Source organism: Pristis pectinata, chromosome 24 (genome assembly GCF_009764475.1).
Source record: "Pristis pectinata isolate sPriPec2 chromosome 24, sPriPec2.1.pri, whole genome shotgun sequence".
NCBI classification, from domain to species: Eukaryota; Metazoa; Chordata; class Chondrichthyes; order Rhinopristiformes; family Pristidae; genus Pristis; species Pristis pectinata.
The window spans coordinates 14,435,629-14,453,230 of NC_067428.1; the positions used below are offsets into that span (position 1 = coordinate 14,435,629).

At 39.5% G+C, this 17,602-nt stretch overlaps 1 protein-coding gene across 1 annotated transcript; it reads right to left on the reverse strand.

The window, feature by feature from the left end:
• Nucleotides 1–4,938: 4,938 nt before the first annotated feature.
• LOC127582719 (neurturin-like) lies at nt 4,939–14,621 on the reverse strand. Its single transcript, XM_052038280.1, has 3 exons — nt 14,607–14,621; nt 8,794–8,956; nt 4,939–5,384 (listed from the first exon to the last, which is right to left on the reverse strand). The coding sequence occupies exons 1-3, from the start codon at nt 14,619–14,621 to the stop codon at nt 4,939–4,941; spliced, it is 624 nt and encodes a 207-aa protein (XP_051894240.1).
• Nucleotides 14,622–17,602: the final 2,981 nt, after the last annotated feature.

The window sequence follows — 17,602 nt, forward strand, 5'->3', positions numbered from 1 at the left end:
TGAGGAGGCCCTAACTCTATCCCTGAATAATGCAGTAGGTTGGAAGTGTTGCAACTACCGTAGATGAAAGCACTGGAGTCCTCAGCTCCTTGAAGAGTGAAAAGAATTCACCATGTGATAGCAACTGCAATGGGACCTTTCCTGCATCCCCAGCAAATTTTCCCTGTCCCTAACACATGAAGACAGGATGGGCTGTGACCAGAAGGACATCCTCACACTGGCTGCGCTCAAGTCTTTTGGATGTAGTCCAGAAACTGACAAGGACCATAACTGCTCAAACTTCCAGGGGACCCATACCAACGCGTGTTGGGCCTCCAGCATCGAGAGGATTAATGCTGTTGCTATTGGCCAGAAAGGATGTGTCCCCTGGTAGCAAAAAAGTACCTTACCCACGAAGCTTTGTGGGCGATTGACATGGAAGATAATATTTGTCAATCCAAACCAGTGAAACAACCTAGGGACTGCCTTTGGAAGTTCTCTTGGCAAACTCTGGTTAGCACCAGCACAGCAGTTCTCTCACAGATCATGAGAAGCTGATCAACATCAACTAAAAACAAGGAAAGATAGTTCTGCTATAATGTGTATTTCCATAATGCAAATTGGTTACAACACGATTGATGGATTAGGGAACACTATTTCAATTACACAGGTTGCATCGGTTACAGCACAATCACAGTCGGGAAAACATGTTTAAAACCGTGTTTTGAAGGCAGCTACAGCCTGTTTTGTTATAACATTACTTTCTATAATGTGAGATTTCTTAGGAACGTAACTATCGCATTATAGCAGAACTACCTGTATGTTGTTTTATCCTGATGAATTGCAAAGTCAGTACAGCACAGTCACATAGCTTTGAAATCACAACATGCTATGTTCAGTTTGATAAGATATATGCAGATTTACACATAGGAATTCACTTAAAAGAATCAATCATAACCTTAAACAGCACTTTTCAAAAAACCTAACATAAAGAATGAGAAGATACTTGGTATCTCATGATTGTTTATAATGTTCAGAATTATATGCAGAAGAGTTGACGATAACAAATCACCACTGTCCCAGAGTAACCACCCACTTACTGAAGGGCAATGCTCACAACTGCCAAGACCCCAGTGAGCAGGGTTTTGCCCCATCCCCAGGCCCAACTGGTGCTAAAAATCAAAACAAAAGAACTTGATACAGCCGCATTGTCTGCACTGAATAAGGACAACAATTGAAGTTGTGTTTTATTTAGCTGTGAGAATTGAGAGTTTACAAGTTGAAAAAGTGATATGTAATTGCAGATTTAATTCCCACCTCCCAGATACAGGGAATAAATCAATTACACCTTCCATTGATATTTTCACCTTTTATTTTCAATTCAACAAGTGTACCCCACAGGTAATATAGGAAGAGACTGTAATGAAAGGAACTCTGCTTTGGCACATTATACTGTTTCAAATAAATAAACAGATTGTTTGTTTGTAATAATACTAAATAAATAACATAATTTACTCTCCAATAAATAGACTGTTTCACTGACACCGATGCATTGCATCAAATTGTTTCAGTCGGTCATGGTTGTCCAACACCAGAGGCAGGAAAGAAGATGATTTTGTACAAATTATGTTTTACAGAGGTAATTGTTTAAGTGCTTTTGGTTTAAAAATGAGGATATAAAACAAAAGAACACAACACTCCTCATGCAATGCTCCATTACCAGTACACGTCTGTCAAACAACATTTACTGTCTCCACCGTTTTGAGTGATCTGCATCAACACTGTGTAATTTATGTTCTCTTTTTCTGCTAATGAGGATCTCCAGTCAAATTTAAGCATCCATGTTCATTCTGGGTTAACTAATAACCTGTGTCTGGACCCAACACGTTAGATGATTACCTCATGCCTAACTTATTCTCACCTCCAAAAATCTATCAGTAGTTACTGGTATCCTTTAACTCGGCACTTTGTAACCGAAGGAAGGAATTACTCAGGAACCGCACTTGGCGTTATATTGACCCTTCCTCCCTTTTTAGACATGGACCGGCCTCCAAGAGGTGAAAGAACATGCTCTCTGATTATTGGGAGCAGTTTGCTTGCTTACTTCCCTTTCCCAATGACTTGTAGGTCAGTTATTGTTCAATGGCCAATATCCAAGCATGCCAACATAATGCACAGAGATAGGTTCTTCTAACTGCGGCACCATTATTAAAGTAGTCATGGAACTGCATCTAATTTCAGCTATGGGATAGAGCCCAAGAGACTCTGGAGTAGGGAACACTGTTACAGAATTCAAAGGCACAACTCCAGGGGGTTGGGCAGCAGTATTTAATTGGATTTTGCGTTAAACTGATTTGCTGGAAGGCAATGATGTGTCATCTGGCAACAATTGTAAATGCAATGTTTCAGCTAAAGTGGATGTGCTGCAACTACGTCCACGGAAGAAAACTAATGTGTGATGAACTTCTCCAATCTTCAGCAGGTTTGGTCCCTGTGAGGACTGTCATGGCTATTTACATTGTAAAATCCATTTAGTACAAATCATACAATCCATCCCTTCCTGGATGTGTCTGCTCTACTATTGTGAGGGGTAATGTACCGGGACGTTGCATAGGAGTGTTTGTGTGCGTGTGTGCATGGATTGGGAATGGCTGGAGGGGTGGTAATTTAATGCCACCATCACACGTATCAAAATCTATTTACAAATAACAACATCATAGACTTCAGTCTAGTGAAGAGCCCTGAAGCATCTGCAGTTAGCTTGGGCAACAATAACATTAAACAATAAATGGGTGTGCCATGCTAATTGGTTAATTTTGTACTTTTTAAATAAACGTCAAGAATCTTAAACTCCTGCAATGACCTTTTTTTGCCAGTTAATATGAATCTGACTCGATAGGAAGACTATTGGCACAAGCTTAATCCCAGTTAAATATTAACTCTGGTAAACCTGGGAAACAGGTCAAGCTTCTGGGGTTTCGTATCAACCTTGTGAGCCTGGATCTAATGGCACACAAGTGATTTTGGGACTTCTGGACAATAAAAGACTAAAACCCACTGACTTCTATCATCCTGGCAATCCATAATGCAACAATAATAATTTAGAGCAAGCCTACTCTATACTGAGTTCATGTATAATTATTCTTTCATGGCGGTTTTGCCCACCTTCATTTGAAGCAGTATCTATAGGGAACAAGCATTGCTACTGGAAGTAATGGTAGCACATGTGTAGCAGCAGTGGTATGGAGAGTTCTAGTACCACATCCATGTTGGCATCAGTGTCAGTTGCACAGGTACTAGTAAGCCACATGTGAGTAATATTAGTTCCAACATTGGTTGGGGGATTGTGGGGTTTGGGGAATGAGTTGCTGGCAGCAAAGGCTGTAGCACACACAGTAAATCAAGGGTAGCAATATCACACATGAACAATAACACAAATAAGCTGCATTTATATTAATGCCAGGAGGAATAAGTTTGATGTTTTGTGTGGAGTATTAACTCAAATTGCAGACAGTTTGGATGCAGACTGCAAATCTTAGAAAGTTTTGCACAGATTCTGAAAACATTTTTTCCTCACGCCTTCTCCCTGCCATGTGGGGAACAAATAGCTGCCAAAAGCCTTCTTTACCAACAGATCAATATACAGTTCATTACCTTTGCATAAAATGGTTGGGTTAACATTATCCCATATGCTATTAATAATGAAAATCGACGCTGACATTAAATTTCTTTGGCTGTTGCTCTAACATAGCATTAACCCTTTCACGTTGACAATAAAACAGAACACAAATAAATTTCAGAACAGCGTATTAAAATTTTCATTATTAACATCACTTATACAAAGCACAATGGTGATTAAGAAAACCAAGCTAGTAGGACAACAGGAGTGAGGGCAGAGGAGATGGATGATGAAGATTACATAAGTGATAGGGCTGAGGAGGGTGATGTGAATGAAAGACAAAGCGAACTAAGGTTACTGCTGTGTATCTACTGTTCTTGTCTCATATTGTGGGTATATGTATAATCTGACGTTAGCTCATCAGGTAACATTGCAGAATTCTGAATTTCAAGCACACTTTTGTGCCTATGGAAAATAATATCTTGGTGGAACTTACATCCTACATTCTCTAAAAGTTAATAGACTTTGGTTTGAACCTTTTTAAAGGGATTTAGCTGACTAGCAATGCAACAGTGTTATTGCGACCCAATGCAATCCTTTAATAACACATTTGATTTAATCCTCAAAACAATGGGATTAAGGTCATTATGATTTACAGGTGCCTGCTTATCACTATCAGTCACTCCACTCACTCTCACTCAGACCAAATGACAATCCTTTCCAACAAGTTCCAAGAAGGATGTCTCCGAGATCTGCACTAGTGGCCAGTTTAATAAGAATTAGTTCCATTGAGTATGACAGAGAGAGAGAAACATAGAGGAAGAGAAAGATAAAGACAGACAGATAATGAGAGAAGGGGGCAGAGAGAGAGAGCCAGAGAGGAAGAGAGAGAGGGAGGGGTGGGGTTAGTGGTGAACTTATTCGAAGTATATTCCATATGTACTGAATGTAACCCTTGGATTACAATCTTGCACTATAGAATCCATTGAGGCTCATGAAAAGTTCAAGAAAGTCATTTGGAAAACAGAAACCCACAGCCCACTCATGATGTCTGACCATATAAGTGTGCTTTACAGTGCAGTTGGAATACCACATGATATGGCAAACACAAATTTGCTGAAAATGTCTTTGATGCACTTGATACTTCTTGATGCACTGTAAATCTTAACCTTAAAGGGAATAGAAATTGATAACACCCCCGTCTTCAAGATACTTGTCTCCTTCCATTGATATCTTGCCAAGAAACCATATTCTGATCAGGACCCAGAGCCTAACAAGGTCTGAAGTTTCCTGCTCTTTCAAAGAAGAGATTTAACTATTTGCGATGCATAGACAATCCTTCAGACACAGCCACATTCTTTTGCTGAGAGCTGTCGAAGTGTGTGATATCGAAAGTTAACATCCAGGAAAGAAACATCATCATCATACAGGGTAGGCCGACAGCATGGCCGGGCTCTGACCTCTTTTTTAATAAGCTTTGAATTTCTTAAGTTTTTCAGAGTCAAGTCATAGAATTTCTTTTCAGCATCACAGGACCCAGTGCAGTATCTGAAGCGCACTACCTCCTCTGAGATCTGGGAGATTCCCAGGTCACTGACAGTCACATTGATTTCTTTCAGTGTACACCCCTTGGTTGCTCTTGACTTTGCTCGTTTACTTCTTAAAGCTGGTCGCGAATGAGTCCGAGTCTTACGTCTCCAGTCAGGTGACCTTCTGTACCTTTGAATCAAGGCTCTAACCAACTCTCTGGCCTCTTCATCTGTGTGGGTTTTAAACATGTTTTTATCTGGAAGAAAGCAGTTAGAATATTACTGGGTAGTAAGATTAGCTCTTATCGCTGAGCTGTTCTTTTTATCCATGTGATATATTTCAGAATAGAAGGTGTGTAAATATGTATTCGTAGTGCAAAACAGGCAGTGTTACAGTGATACATCAACGTTCAGTTGTATTGGGTCACATGATAACAGTCATCTCACACAACCATTCAAAACTTAAAATAACCCTAGGATATAATTTATTAACGTAAATAAAGGATCATCTGCAACTGTAACTCAGGGGCAATACAGTCATTGAGTCACAGATTTCAAAGAGCTACAGCTCTTACAATGCAACTCTGAATTTCTAACAACAGCCATTGTTTTCTCTCAGGAGCACACAATGTTTGTCCAATACCGAGCATTCTTTTGGCATTTGCTACACTATACTGCCTTTTTTTTCCTTCAGAAGATTGGGAACTTGTGTATGTGGAAGCAACTTGTTTTACACAACTGATGTATGAGTTTTACTTCATTAGTTTTGTGTCATATAACGTCTCATCCTTTAAAGTTATACCTGTTTCTGAGTCTCAGTCACTCTTCCAACCTGAGCTCTTTAGATGGCTAAGGATCCATTATATTTCTGTCATCACAATAAAGTTAACATGAACAAAGCCGATTTGACCCAATAGAGTCAAAGAATCATACAGCATAGAAACAGCTCCCTTTGGCCCACCATGTCCACACTGAACATCGAATACCCATTTACACTAACCTCATCTATGTCTTGATGTTTCAAGTTATTGTTAGATACTTCTTAAATGTTTTGAGATTCATCCCCTCAGGTAGTAATGGTCTTGCAACCACTGACTACAGTTATATCATGGACTCTGACCTGCTCAGAAATTAACTGAAGAAGGATTGTCTGAAGCTGTTCTAAATTCTACAGGAATGAATCATCAAAGGTCTTCATTTCTGTACTTGTCTACTTCAGTTCTTAATGAAAAATAACCTATTTTCTTCTACAGAATTAAATCAGTCTTAATTAAAAACAAAAGAAATAGGAAAAGATCATGGATATGGTGGTCAAACTTTTCACAACCCAAATGTAATGCTTAACAATTGGTCCTCAAAGGATTCCACATAAGCAATGGACTGTTTCCAAGCATTCTTCCTTGTTAGCATGCTGCCTCTTCGTCTTGTCATAAAGCATTCCTGACATATTTATTGGTCCATCATATCCCCAACTGCAGAAGGATTATAGACAAAAGAAGAATTTTTGTTTCAGCTAAGTTCATCCTTTCTGAATGCTCCTAATGTGGCAGCCAATTATTTTTTAAATGAACCAGATTCACTGCTTCACCTGGAGGTTGTCTTATTTGTAAAGTAGAATATGCCCAAATTTGCTGTTTACTTGTTGAATCTGTGGCCCTTAATTTTCCAGATTAACCTTTTTCATGATTTTAACAATTTTCTAATCCTCTAGAAAATTATTTCTCAAATCCTACTTCTCAAGGTTGAAAAGACCGTTTCTCTAGGTCTCCCTTAAACAGCAAAATAATAACCCTATTCACAGCCAAAATGAAGGTGTGTGAGTAATTCCACTGTCAATCAAGCTAGTGATCACCCAAGAATAAGTGACTGATTGATTTTACGAACGGTATTTATATGTAGTTAACCTCCACTCATGTTTCTGGGGAAATTATCCTGCAGTTTCTGTCATGTTATATTCTCTCCATTCTTTAAATAGACTCTGTTTTCTGAGTAAATTGACTTTGTTTGCTCTATACTAGATTATTTATTCATGCATCCTGCTCCAAATGAAACTGAAGGGCTGTCACGGCATTGTCAAACTTAGTTCTTAAAACACTGACTTTTAAGAATAGAGTTAACCACCTGTCTCCTCTTTCTTCCGAGCCTTCACCATAGTCTCTGACCTGAAATGTTAGTTCTTTTTCTCTTCCCACAGATGCAGCCTGTCCTGCTGAGTACTTCCAGTGTTTTCTGACTTTATTTTAAATTTCCAGTTTTTTTGATTTTTACTTACTAAAATTGTTGCATGGTGTACGACTTGTATTATCTATGAGTCAATCTTTATATAGTGTTCAAACAGCAAAAAAAAAGTTGCAGGTGCTGAAATATTCTGATGAAAAGTCATTGACCTGAGCACCAGATCTGATTGTCTCTCCACTGGTGCTACCTGACCTGCTGAGTATTTCCAGCAATCTGTTTTTATTTTATATGATGCTACGCTGGCACCCATCCAACTCTTTGAAAGAGAATTCTTTCAAGGCATTCCATAGCCAACAGCAATGTAAAGTGAAAAAACAAGATGCTGGAGAAACTCAGCAGGCCAGGCAGCATCCGTGGAGAAAAACAGACGATCAATGTTTCGAGTCAGGACCCTTCTTCAGGACACTGAAGTTCTGGTATGTCACAGTGAGTTGGTGTAGGCAAAACTATGCTGGTGTGATGGATGGGATGACAATCAGTGTCATACTGTCCACCTCTTTTCCTCCAAAACTGTCACTTTTAACAAGATGAGGGCATTGTTGGCAGCACCAGCTTTAGTGCTGATCTACTGATGCCCTTGAGAAGGTGATGGTGGGTGATATCAAGGAAGCCATTGATGATTTCAAAAACCCACTGCAACCAGATCCACAGGACTGAGAACTACCAATAATCACACCAATGGAAATGAAAATCAGCATCAGGTGGATGAATCAATAGTTCATCCAAAGATAAAGTTACACCCAATGATTTTGCAGCCTGGTGCATGTGGCCTGATTTTAACCTTGTACACCTGGATGAAACCAGGCCAGCAGTTAACATGTCCTCCTGGTCTTATATTTATCTCACTGCATTCCTAAACTGAATCAGCTCTTCTGAGCAGTGAGAAGGACAATCTTCGGCAACCTTACCTTTGAGAATGTTTCAGATTATGCGTCAATGACATCATTGGAGCCCAACTGCTATTTTAACTAGAGATAACTCATGCAGCCACTTGTCGACCAACCAAGTGGAGAAGATTTGAGACTGGAAGAGGGCCAGAAAGATGCAGATTTTTTGCAGAGTTTCTTCGTGGGCTGGGAAGAGTATAATCCCAATGCCCAACTACACACACTATTTACTGGGGTACTGGGACTGCCCTTCACCAATCCTGTGATGACTTCATGTCACCCAATATCTGACACCTACCAATTACCTCTTTGTGCTAAGTTCAACTTGGAGACTTACGGCTTCGGTGTAGAAATCCAAGAGGCAAAACATCTCAAGACACACTGTGGACTTCCATACGGTTTGACCTGCATGCAGCTTTCAAACCCCCAATTAAATTCAGCCCTAAACAGTTCTGTCACTATTATACTAGGCCACTATTAACAATGGTTCAACATTGCTCTGGTCACATGACAGCATCCAGCCAATGGTGGTCAGCTCTACTTCCACTGCCCCTGGCTCCAACAGGACAGTGAGAAGAGGCTGAATCTTCCAAATCACCAAACCACTTCAGTGCTTGTATATCTGGGTTGGTGCCTGCTAAAGTTGTGACAATGGTGCAGTGGTGAGATGAGATGATCAGTTGGTGTTTGGGATTGAGATCTATCTGTAAAACAAGAAAATAAAAGATGGTGAGCAATGCCAATGGTTAAGCACACTGCTCAGACATTACATGAGAACTGTCATAATATACCACAGTCACTGCTTTCAATCTGTGGAAATACTTCCAAAGTTAATACATATTGTATTTATGGAAGAGTCCCTTTTGGTTTGAACAAAGGAATGAAGGAAAGGAACATAATATTTTGATTGTCGTTTAATATCATAAAGCAGCGTCTAGAGTAAAGGCATGAAATCCATGTATTAACTTCCCGGAAGCCTTTCTGGTTAAACTCAATTCGTTCAACAGTAGTGTAGCAGAAGCAAAAGAAATTAGACTGAGATCTAGACTTCTCTAATCATTTAAACATGGCCTTTCCCTTGGATCTTCTGGGATTAACAGAAGAGCGTCTCAGCATACACTTACCCTACCTTATCATCTGTGCAGATTTTTAGAGCCCCCAATTCTAATTGGCAAACAACAGAAACTGTTCCACTTCTGCGCAAAGTTCCTGCATCTTTTACTTTCTTAATCAAAAAGGGAGATGGCAACACAAAATATAAAAAGCACACAAGTGGGTACATGCCAACAATGTTTTTGCAGGCTTTACTGTGTCTGCTAATGAAATCCAGGACTGCTATTGCTTCCTGCCAATGGTGCTGTTTGAAGGGGATGCCATGTGCAAGATTTGCTTTGCATCTCTTAGACCCTCAACAACACCAGAGAGGAGCTGGCAACAGTTTCTGGTACAGCCAGAGTCACAACACACAGTCCAGAGAACTGGGTGAAGAAATAAAGAGAAAAAAGTAAAAGCAGCATCTACGTCAATCTAATCCTGTGCACATTATGGCTCCAAAAGAAGGAGGTGGAATGTGGACAGAAGACACGAGGAGACTGAACTGGCAGCAGGAAAATTACCATCATCAACTGGAAAGATTTTCCAAATGAAAACATTATGCAATTTACCATTGTATGGTTCATCTCATCACGCATGTTACCCTTTCTTCTGTAAAAGTGGGGAGCTGAATGAAGCACGGTGTCTCCAGATTTGGGCCTTAATTTGGGACATGGATATGAGACAGTAACCATTAAAAATCTTAAAAGATTTAGATCCATTTGTGTTGTCATTTATTGACTCTTCCACTGGAATTTTTCCTTAAATTAGAAAAGTTAAAATTTGGTGTATAAATATGAATAATGAGAAATCAACAGCACTTGTACAATCAATTTTGTTTTCTGTATGACCACATGTTTTATTTATCACATTATTTAACTGATAAACATCAGTTCATGATACTTTGTTAAATATCCTGAAACCCGAGGAATTTAACTCCTTCAGTTAACTTGAAGCAGTGGCCTTGTTCACTTTAAATGGTTTTCAATTCTACATGGTTTGAGTTTTCATCTTTACTGAAGGTAATTGGGAATTTGCTGAGTTTTGTAGGTTGGAAGATATGAATATGTTTGGGGACGGGGAGACATCTTGCACAATGTTCTCTTAGAAAATGGAATTGATAAATTGGAATTAAGACAGGTTGTATCTGATCCCTCACCTATTCTAGTTGCAGGTTTTCTTACACAGAGGTCAGTACCAACACTATAAACTGTCATATTCCATACTGAGCAATTGGTATGTAGCTCTACCAAAAGCTCATGGGGAAGAATGAATCCCTCTGTTGGAGCAGTCAAACACTCACTGCAACACTGTTTACAATACAACACTGATGCACAGCTCACCTCATAAACTAGAGGTCAAGCATAAGGACTAATGAAGGAGGCTGTCACACAATTCTCAAAAGAGCTCAGAAACAAATTCAATTGCTTTCCTTTTTATGCTGTGAATTGGCCATAAATGTCACTTTGTATGGTCCACACAGTAAAGACTGTTAAAAGTTGGCTGATATCTTCAGCTACTTTTGTCTCTAGCACTCTTACAATGCAAGTGCACATAGCACTGCTTTAAAAAAATGTGTCATTGTAATAATGGCCACAGGGCACAGGGGCTGGGGCAGAAAAACCTTCTCCTGTTGCAGCTGAGGCAACGGACTTCCCCCATGCATAGAATTGTGGCAGCCCAGTGGCACAGTTTGTAGGGCCATTATTCAGAGTGTGAGAGACCTCGGTTCAATCCTGACCTTGGCTGCTCTCTGTGTGGAGTTTGCACATTCTTAGGTTTGATCCGGTTTCCTTCCACATTTCAAAAAATGCTGATTGGTTGGTTAATTGGCCACTGTAAAAGCTCCCTGGTGTGTGGGTGAGTGTTATAATCTAGGGGGAGTTGATGAGAATGCAGGGATAATGATAAAAACAGGATTAGTGTAGGTGGCTAGTTGCTGGTCGCTGCAGACACAGAGACTGTTTCCATGCTGTATCTCTCTATGACTCTATAACTGCAGAATGGCTTAACCCTGAATGGCTACATAACCTTAAGCTAAATCCAAGTACTCTATTAGAAGCAAAGTTATTTGCAAAAATGGGGCTACATTTTCCTGATCGTTTTACTAAAACTGCAGCCTGAATGTGAAAGGACTCTAAGCAACTTGGACATTAAATAGAAAAGCTTTAATACAAGGGATAAAGAAAATGTATGCAGTGCCTAACTTTGTCCACATGACATCCCAAAGCACTTCTCATCCAACTTTTTATTGTGTAGTCATTTTTGTTATGGAGTAAAAGAGCAAGGGTACTTAGATATAAACATGTCATAAAAGTTGGCAGAAAATTTGGTGAAGCAGTATAAAATATATGGGATCCTACATTTTAGAAATAAGAACAAAAAGTACAAAAACTTAATGTTAAGCCTATACAAATCACTGGTTAGGTTACAGCCAGAACATCAACCTCAGCTTTCATTAGGAAGAAAGTTAAAACCACTGGTAGAGTACAGAGGAAATTAATTAGGATAAAACATTTTTACCATAAGAAATTGATGCTGTTTTAATTGGATCAGAAAAATGAAAGTGATATCTGATCGTGAAGTTGCAAATTATGAAGGATCTTGCAAAGATAAACAGAAAAAATGTTCCCCGGTCAGTGAATGAGGAATTATAAAGCAAAAGCAAAGGAGAGATTAGGTAAATTCACTTTAATACTAGTTAAGACATGATCCTATGAGAAACAGCAGTGGAGACTGAATCGGTCCCATCCTGTAAAAGGGAAGTAGATAATGAAAATGCAAGGAATTTAGAGAAAGGGTTAGGGATAATTTTTTTCAGACAGCTGGCTCAGTCATGATGGGCATAATGACTTCCTTCTGTGCTATAAAAACCAATGACTCACTAACTGGAAGTGAGTAAAGGAGGTAAATTCCCATTGCTGTTTTCCTGTGATTAGCAATGACCTGCTGATTCCAACTATTCTAAATTGGCTCAGTACAAAAGTTTTTTCACAATTTTAGTCATCTACTACTCATTACCATTTAGCTGATGATATGATTGATCTGATCTAAAACTACTTCAACCTCTTGGAATTTGCCCTCTATATATTCCACATACCCATCACCATTTCTGATGGATTAAAGGGTGTTCTCTGTTTGCTTGGAGTCATTACTCCAGGGGTAGTGTGAACAGTTGCCATTCTTTTGGTAAAAAAATATTTACAAGAGTAACAAATTCTTCAAATTTCTTCTCCTTGATGCCCGGCGTTAGCATTCCCTTCTGTTACAGGTCCTTTTTTTGTGCAAAATTACATATGATGCATATTGGCCCAAGCAGTAATAGTAAAAGACCTTTGTGAATTCACAACAACAAAACAGAAATTACTGGAAATACTCAGTGGGTCAGTCAGCACCCGTGTTTCAGAAACAGAGTTAACATTTTTTTCAGTGACGTTTCATTGGCAACTGGCATGAGCCAATGAAAAGTCATCAACCTGAACTATTTACTCTGTTTCTCCATAACTGCTCCCTTAACTATTGACTATTTCTAGAATTTTCTGTTTTTATTTCAGATTTCCAGCATCTGCAATATTTTATTTTTGTATGTGAATTCACATCCTACTCCATAACTTGAGAACAGAACTAGGCTGTTCCTTCAATGTAGCACCAAGAGAGTGTAGTACTGCAGAGATGCTACCTTAGGGATGAGCCATAAAACATTGCCTGACTGTACCCACCCCCACCCCACACCAGAGTGGATATAGAAGATTCCTGTGCAATTTTCAAAAGATCTTGGTGGTTTTCTTTCTATCCGTGACAATAGCTATCCATCAATACATATATTACTTAGACAGGTTATCTGGGTGATTATCCCATCGCTACTTGTGGATCCTTCCATTGGCTGCATGTTCCACACATTTAAACAATATACCCCCAGTGGCTGTAAACAAACTCTTCATATAAAAGCAAGTTCTTTTATTTCACTGCTCTATCTTGGACCTGCATTGAGTCCAGAGGTTCCCTTATCAGAGCAGCATTTGACTATCTGCCTTTTAGCAGATGGGTTGGAGTAGATGCTGCAATGTATCTTTGTAGGTGCAATGCACTTACCCCAGTCATGCAAATGATCTTGATTTGATCTACCTGAATGACTTGTGACATGGTTTTTTGTTCAGCTATGGTGGGTGGAGAGTCTGCTACATTGCTCCCTGAAATTCTTAGCCCTGACCAATAAAGGCAAATGAAATTTGTTTTTGTCTTTTCCTGCTGCGAGTAAATCTTAAATTTTGGTGTCTGAGGTTATGATTCAATCAGTCTGTAAAGTTAATCCATAAAGGTGTGAGGAGCTGATCAAACAGTTGCTGCGATACACGAGTTTCCCTGAAATAAGCATAGTTTCTTTTTAAACTGGTAACTACAGGAGATTAAGCAATTAAGGTAATCAACTTTAACAAGATGTGAAGGGCTGTTTGAAGCTGCTTCAAGATCTGAATTTGCTCAAAATAATTGGAGCTTTTAAATCAGTATCAGTGATTAGCGTTTGTAATTGACAGGTATAGAAATGGCAGTTAACTACCCCTAGTTAGACAGTCTAAATGCCTGACTCTGTGAGTTTGAGACCACACCAGATTATCTCAAGTAACATTGGCAAATGTGTTCTAAACATTAATAAGATATTTGGGAACTGTGCCAAGTGGGAATTGCAGGAGACTTCATGTGGCCAGGACAACCACAAGTGCAGTTGAAGGCGGTCAGCTAGAGGAGTTCAAGCTCTGCTTTTGGAGCTTGAGCCACACTTGATGTCACTTTAGTGCATCAGTGAAGCCAAGTGTTTCGAGGATAGCACATTTTAGGAGGGATCTAAAAAAGGGAATGGGTGACAACCAGACTGACAAATAAGGACATGCAGGTAGTTCAGGAGGATACAGTATTTGGTTCTGAGTACTGCTAGAGAAGAAATTTTACTTGGGGAGTGCAGCCAAGACCATTGCACCAACCCAGTTCTACAGGGAGGAGAGATTTTTTGTTCTGATGCTATTTCTTTCTCCCAAACCTTTCCATGTATTTTCTGGAATAAGGTCAAATAAATATTAGTTATAGGTGATGTTCGGAGGAGCAGACAGAAATTTCCATGGTATCAGAAGTGATTTCAGGTGTGTTGCCTCCTTGTTGCATGGTTAAGAGCATAAGGAAAAAGAAGTAGGAGCAGTCTATTTACCCCTTGTGTCTGCTCTGTCATTCAATAAGATCATGGCTGATTTTTACTTCAGTGCCACCTACCTGCATTAGCCCCATGTTGCTAGATTCCCCTAATATTTACAAGCCTATTGATCTCTGTGGTTAATATACTCAATCACTGAGCTCCCACAGCCCTCACGAGTAGTTAATCCAAAAGATTTACCACCAAGAAATTTCTTCAGATGTGTCCTGAATGGCTAACCCCTTATTTTGAGTGTATGGCCCTGGTTCTACATGCCCCAGATGGAGGAAACAAGAACTTCATATCTACTCTGTTAGGCCCCATTAGAATTTTGTATGTTTCCATGAGGTTATCTTTCATTCATCTAAACTCAAAAGTGCACAGGCTGAGTCTGCTTAATCTCTACACTTATGTCAAACCTGCCATTCTAGGGATCATTCAGGTGAACCTTTGCCACACTCCTTTCATTGTAAGTATTTCTTTTGTTAGGTTGGGAGACCAGACCTGTACACAATATTTCAGAAGTGGTCTCACCAGGCCCCTTATTAACTGGAGCAGGACGTGTCTACTTCACTGGAAAGGTTTACTCCCCTTTATATGAGATAAAATACAAAACAGAAGTTTGAATCGTGCAACAATCTGGTTGACATCACTTTAGTGGTGACCAAAAATGTAGGAAGAATGAGAGAACAGAACCAGTCAGAGTCGTTCAAAAAGTAAATGAAAATCAAAAGCCACAACTGCTAGAAATCTGAAATAAAAACAGAAAATGCTCAGGCAGCATCAGCAGAAAGAGAAACAGAGCTAACATTTCAAGTGGCGGACCCTTTGTCAGAAGGTTTCCAGCATTTTCTGTTTTTGTTACAAAAACAGTTCAGGCACTTAGAAACTGGACAAAAAGCAGATGTAAAGTTTGGAATTATTACCTTGGATTTTGGTGAAGTTAAAGAAAATGAATTGCAACGAAGATTCTTCTGATCATTTGCAGTTATTTTGGCAGAACAGCCACAGAAATGTTGGAACTTCTGGACGGCTACTTATCTGGTTTTCACAATTTCCCCTTGACCCACTGCCCTCGGTGATAATCTAACCACTTATCTTACAGAAAGACACAATGCAGTTTACAACCCAGACAGAATTTAATGCAAGGGTATCTCATAAGAACATAGGGGAAAAAAATGAAAGAATGAGTGGACCATAAAGCCCCTTGGAGCCTGCTCTATGATTCAATAAGACCATGACCTATCATTGGCCTCAAACCCACTTTCCTGCCCCACCCCCAAAGTCCTTGATTTTTCCCATTATTTAAGAATCTATCTCTCTCAGCTTTGAACATACTTAATGACTCTGTATCCACAGCTCTTTCAGGTAGAGAATTCCCAAATTTACAATCCCCTGAGAGAAGAAATTTCCCCTCATCAGTCTTAAATGCTTGACACTTTATCCTGAAACTATGTCCCCGCCTGGTTCTAAATTCCCCCATCAGGAGGAATACTGTTGCGGGCTCCTTTAAGAAAACAGCCACAGCCTATCCAATCCTTCCTCATTACTAACATTTTCCAATCCTGGGAACATAATTCTCTCCTGTATCTTCTACAATGTCACTACATTTTCCAGTAAGGTGGTGAGCCGAACTGTACACAACACCCAAACTGTGGCCTAACAAACATTGTACGCAGCTCTAGCGTAACCTCCTTGCTCTTATATTCAGCGCCACAGCTATTCAAAGAATGCATCCTCTTTGCCCTTTTAACCACATTATCTCTCTATCCTGATACCTTTACGGACCTGTAGACAAAACTTCCTGTGTTCCTCCACGCTTCTCAATATCCCCCCAGATATTATATACTTTCTTACCTTGTTCCACCTCCCCAAACCCAGACTTCTCTGGATTAAATTCCATTTGCCACTTTTCTGCCCAAAAGCATCTACATCCTTCTGAAACTAAAAAAAATTTCTCCTCCCTGTCAACAACACAGCCAGTTTTTATATTAATGCAAATTTCTTCAGCATCCATTCTACCTTTAAGTCTAGATAAACATATGGAGGAATTTAAAATAGGGGGATATGTGGAAGGAAGGGGTTAGATAGTCTTAGGCGTGGTTTAAAGGTCGGCACAACATGGTGTGCTGAAGGGCCGGTATTGTGCTGTACTGTTCTATGGTTCTACCTTATCAGTATATACAATAAAATGCAAGGGGGTGTGTACTGAGGCTCATGGAGCCCCATGAGTAACAGCCTCAGTTACAGAAGCACTCTTCAATCATTAACCTCTGCTACCTGCCAATGAACCGATTTTAGATCCAATTTCCACTCTCTTGGGTCCTAAACGCATTTACATCTTTGACCAACCTGCTATGCGAGACCTTATCAAAAGCCTTGCTGAGGTCCATGTAGACTACACCATTGTCACTTTTCTTTACCTCCACAAAAAATTTATCCAAGTTATTTAGGCATAACCTCCCCCTTAACAAATCCACTCAGACAATCTCTGTCTTTTTAAACAAATATTTATATTATCCTTCAGAATTGATTGCAATAATGTGACCACTAATGAAGTTCGTTTAACTGGCCTTATAATGACTCTGTTTATCCCTTCCTCTCTTTTTAAACAATAGAACAGCAATAGCTGTCCATTCATCTGTTGGGACCACTCCTGTAACAAGGGAGAACGGTTCAACACCCCTGTAGTTTCCTCCCTTGCTTCATTTAGCAGTCTGTGAACACCAATATTTAATAGTCTTGCACAATGTAAATAAAACTTTGCCTCTTATTCTTTCTACTGAAATGGAACAACCTCACAGTCCATCTCTTTATATTTCATCTCCCATCTTTTTGCTTGTCGATATACCCTTGCAAACTCTTTGAGCCTACTTGAAAACTAGCCTACTCACCTATCTTTGCATTGTGAGCAGACATGGATACATTGCACCTGGCCCCTTTATCTAAGTCAGTAATATTATGTGTACATACCAGAGGCCCAGCACTGATCCATTAGTTACAGTTTGCTGATCTAAAAATGACTCGTCTGTCTCTATTCTCTTTCTTTGTCTGTTAACCCATTATTGATCTTCTG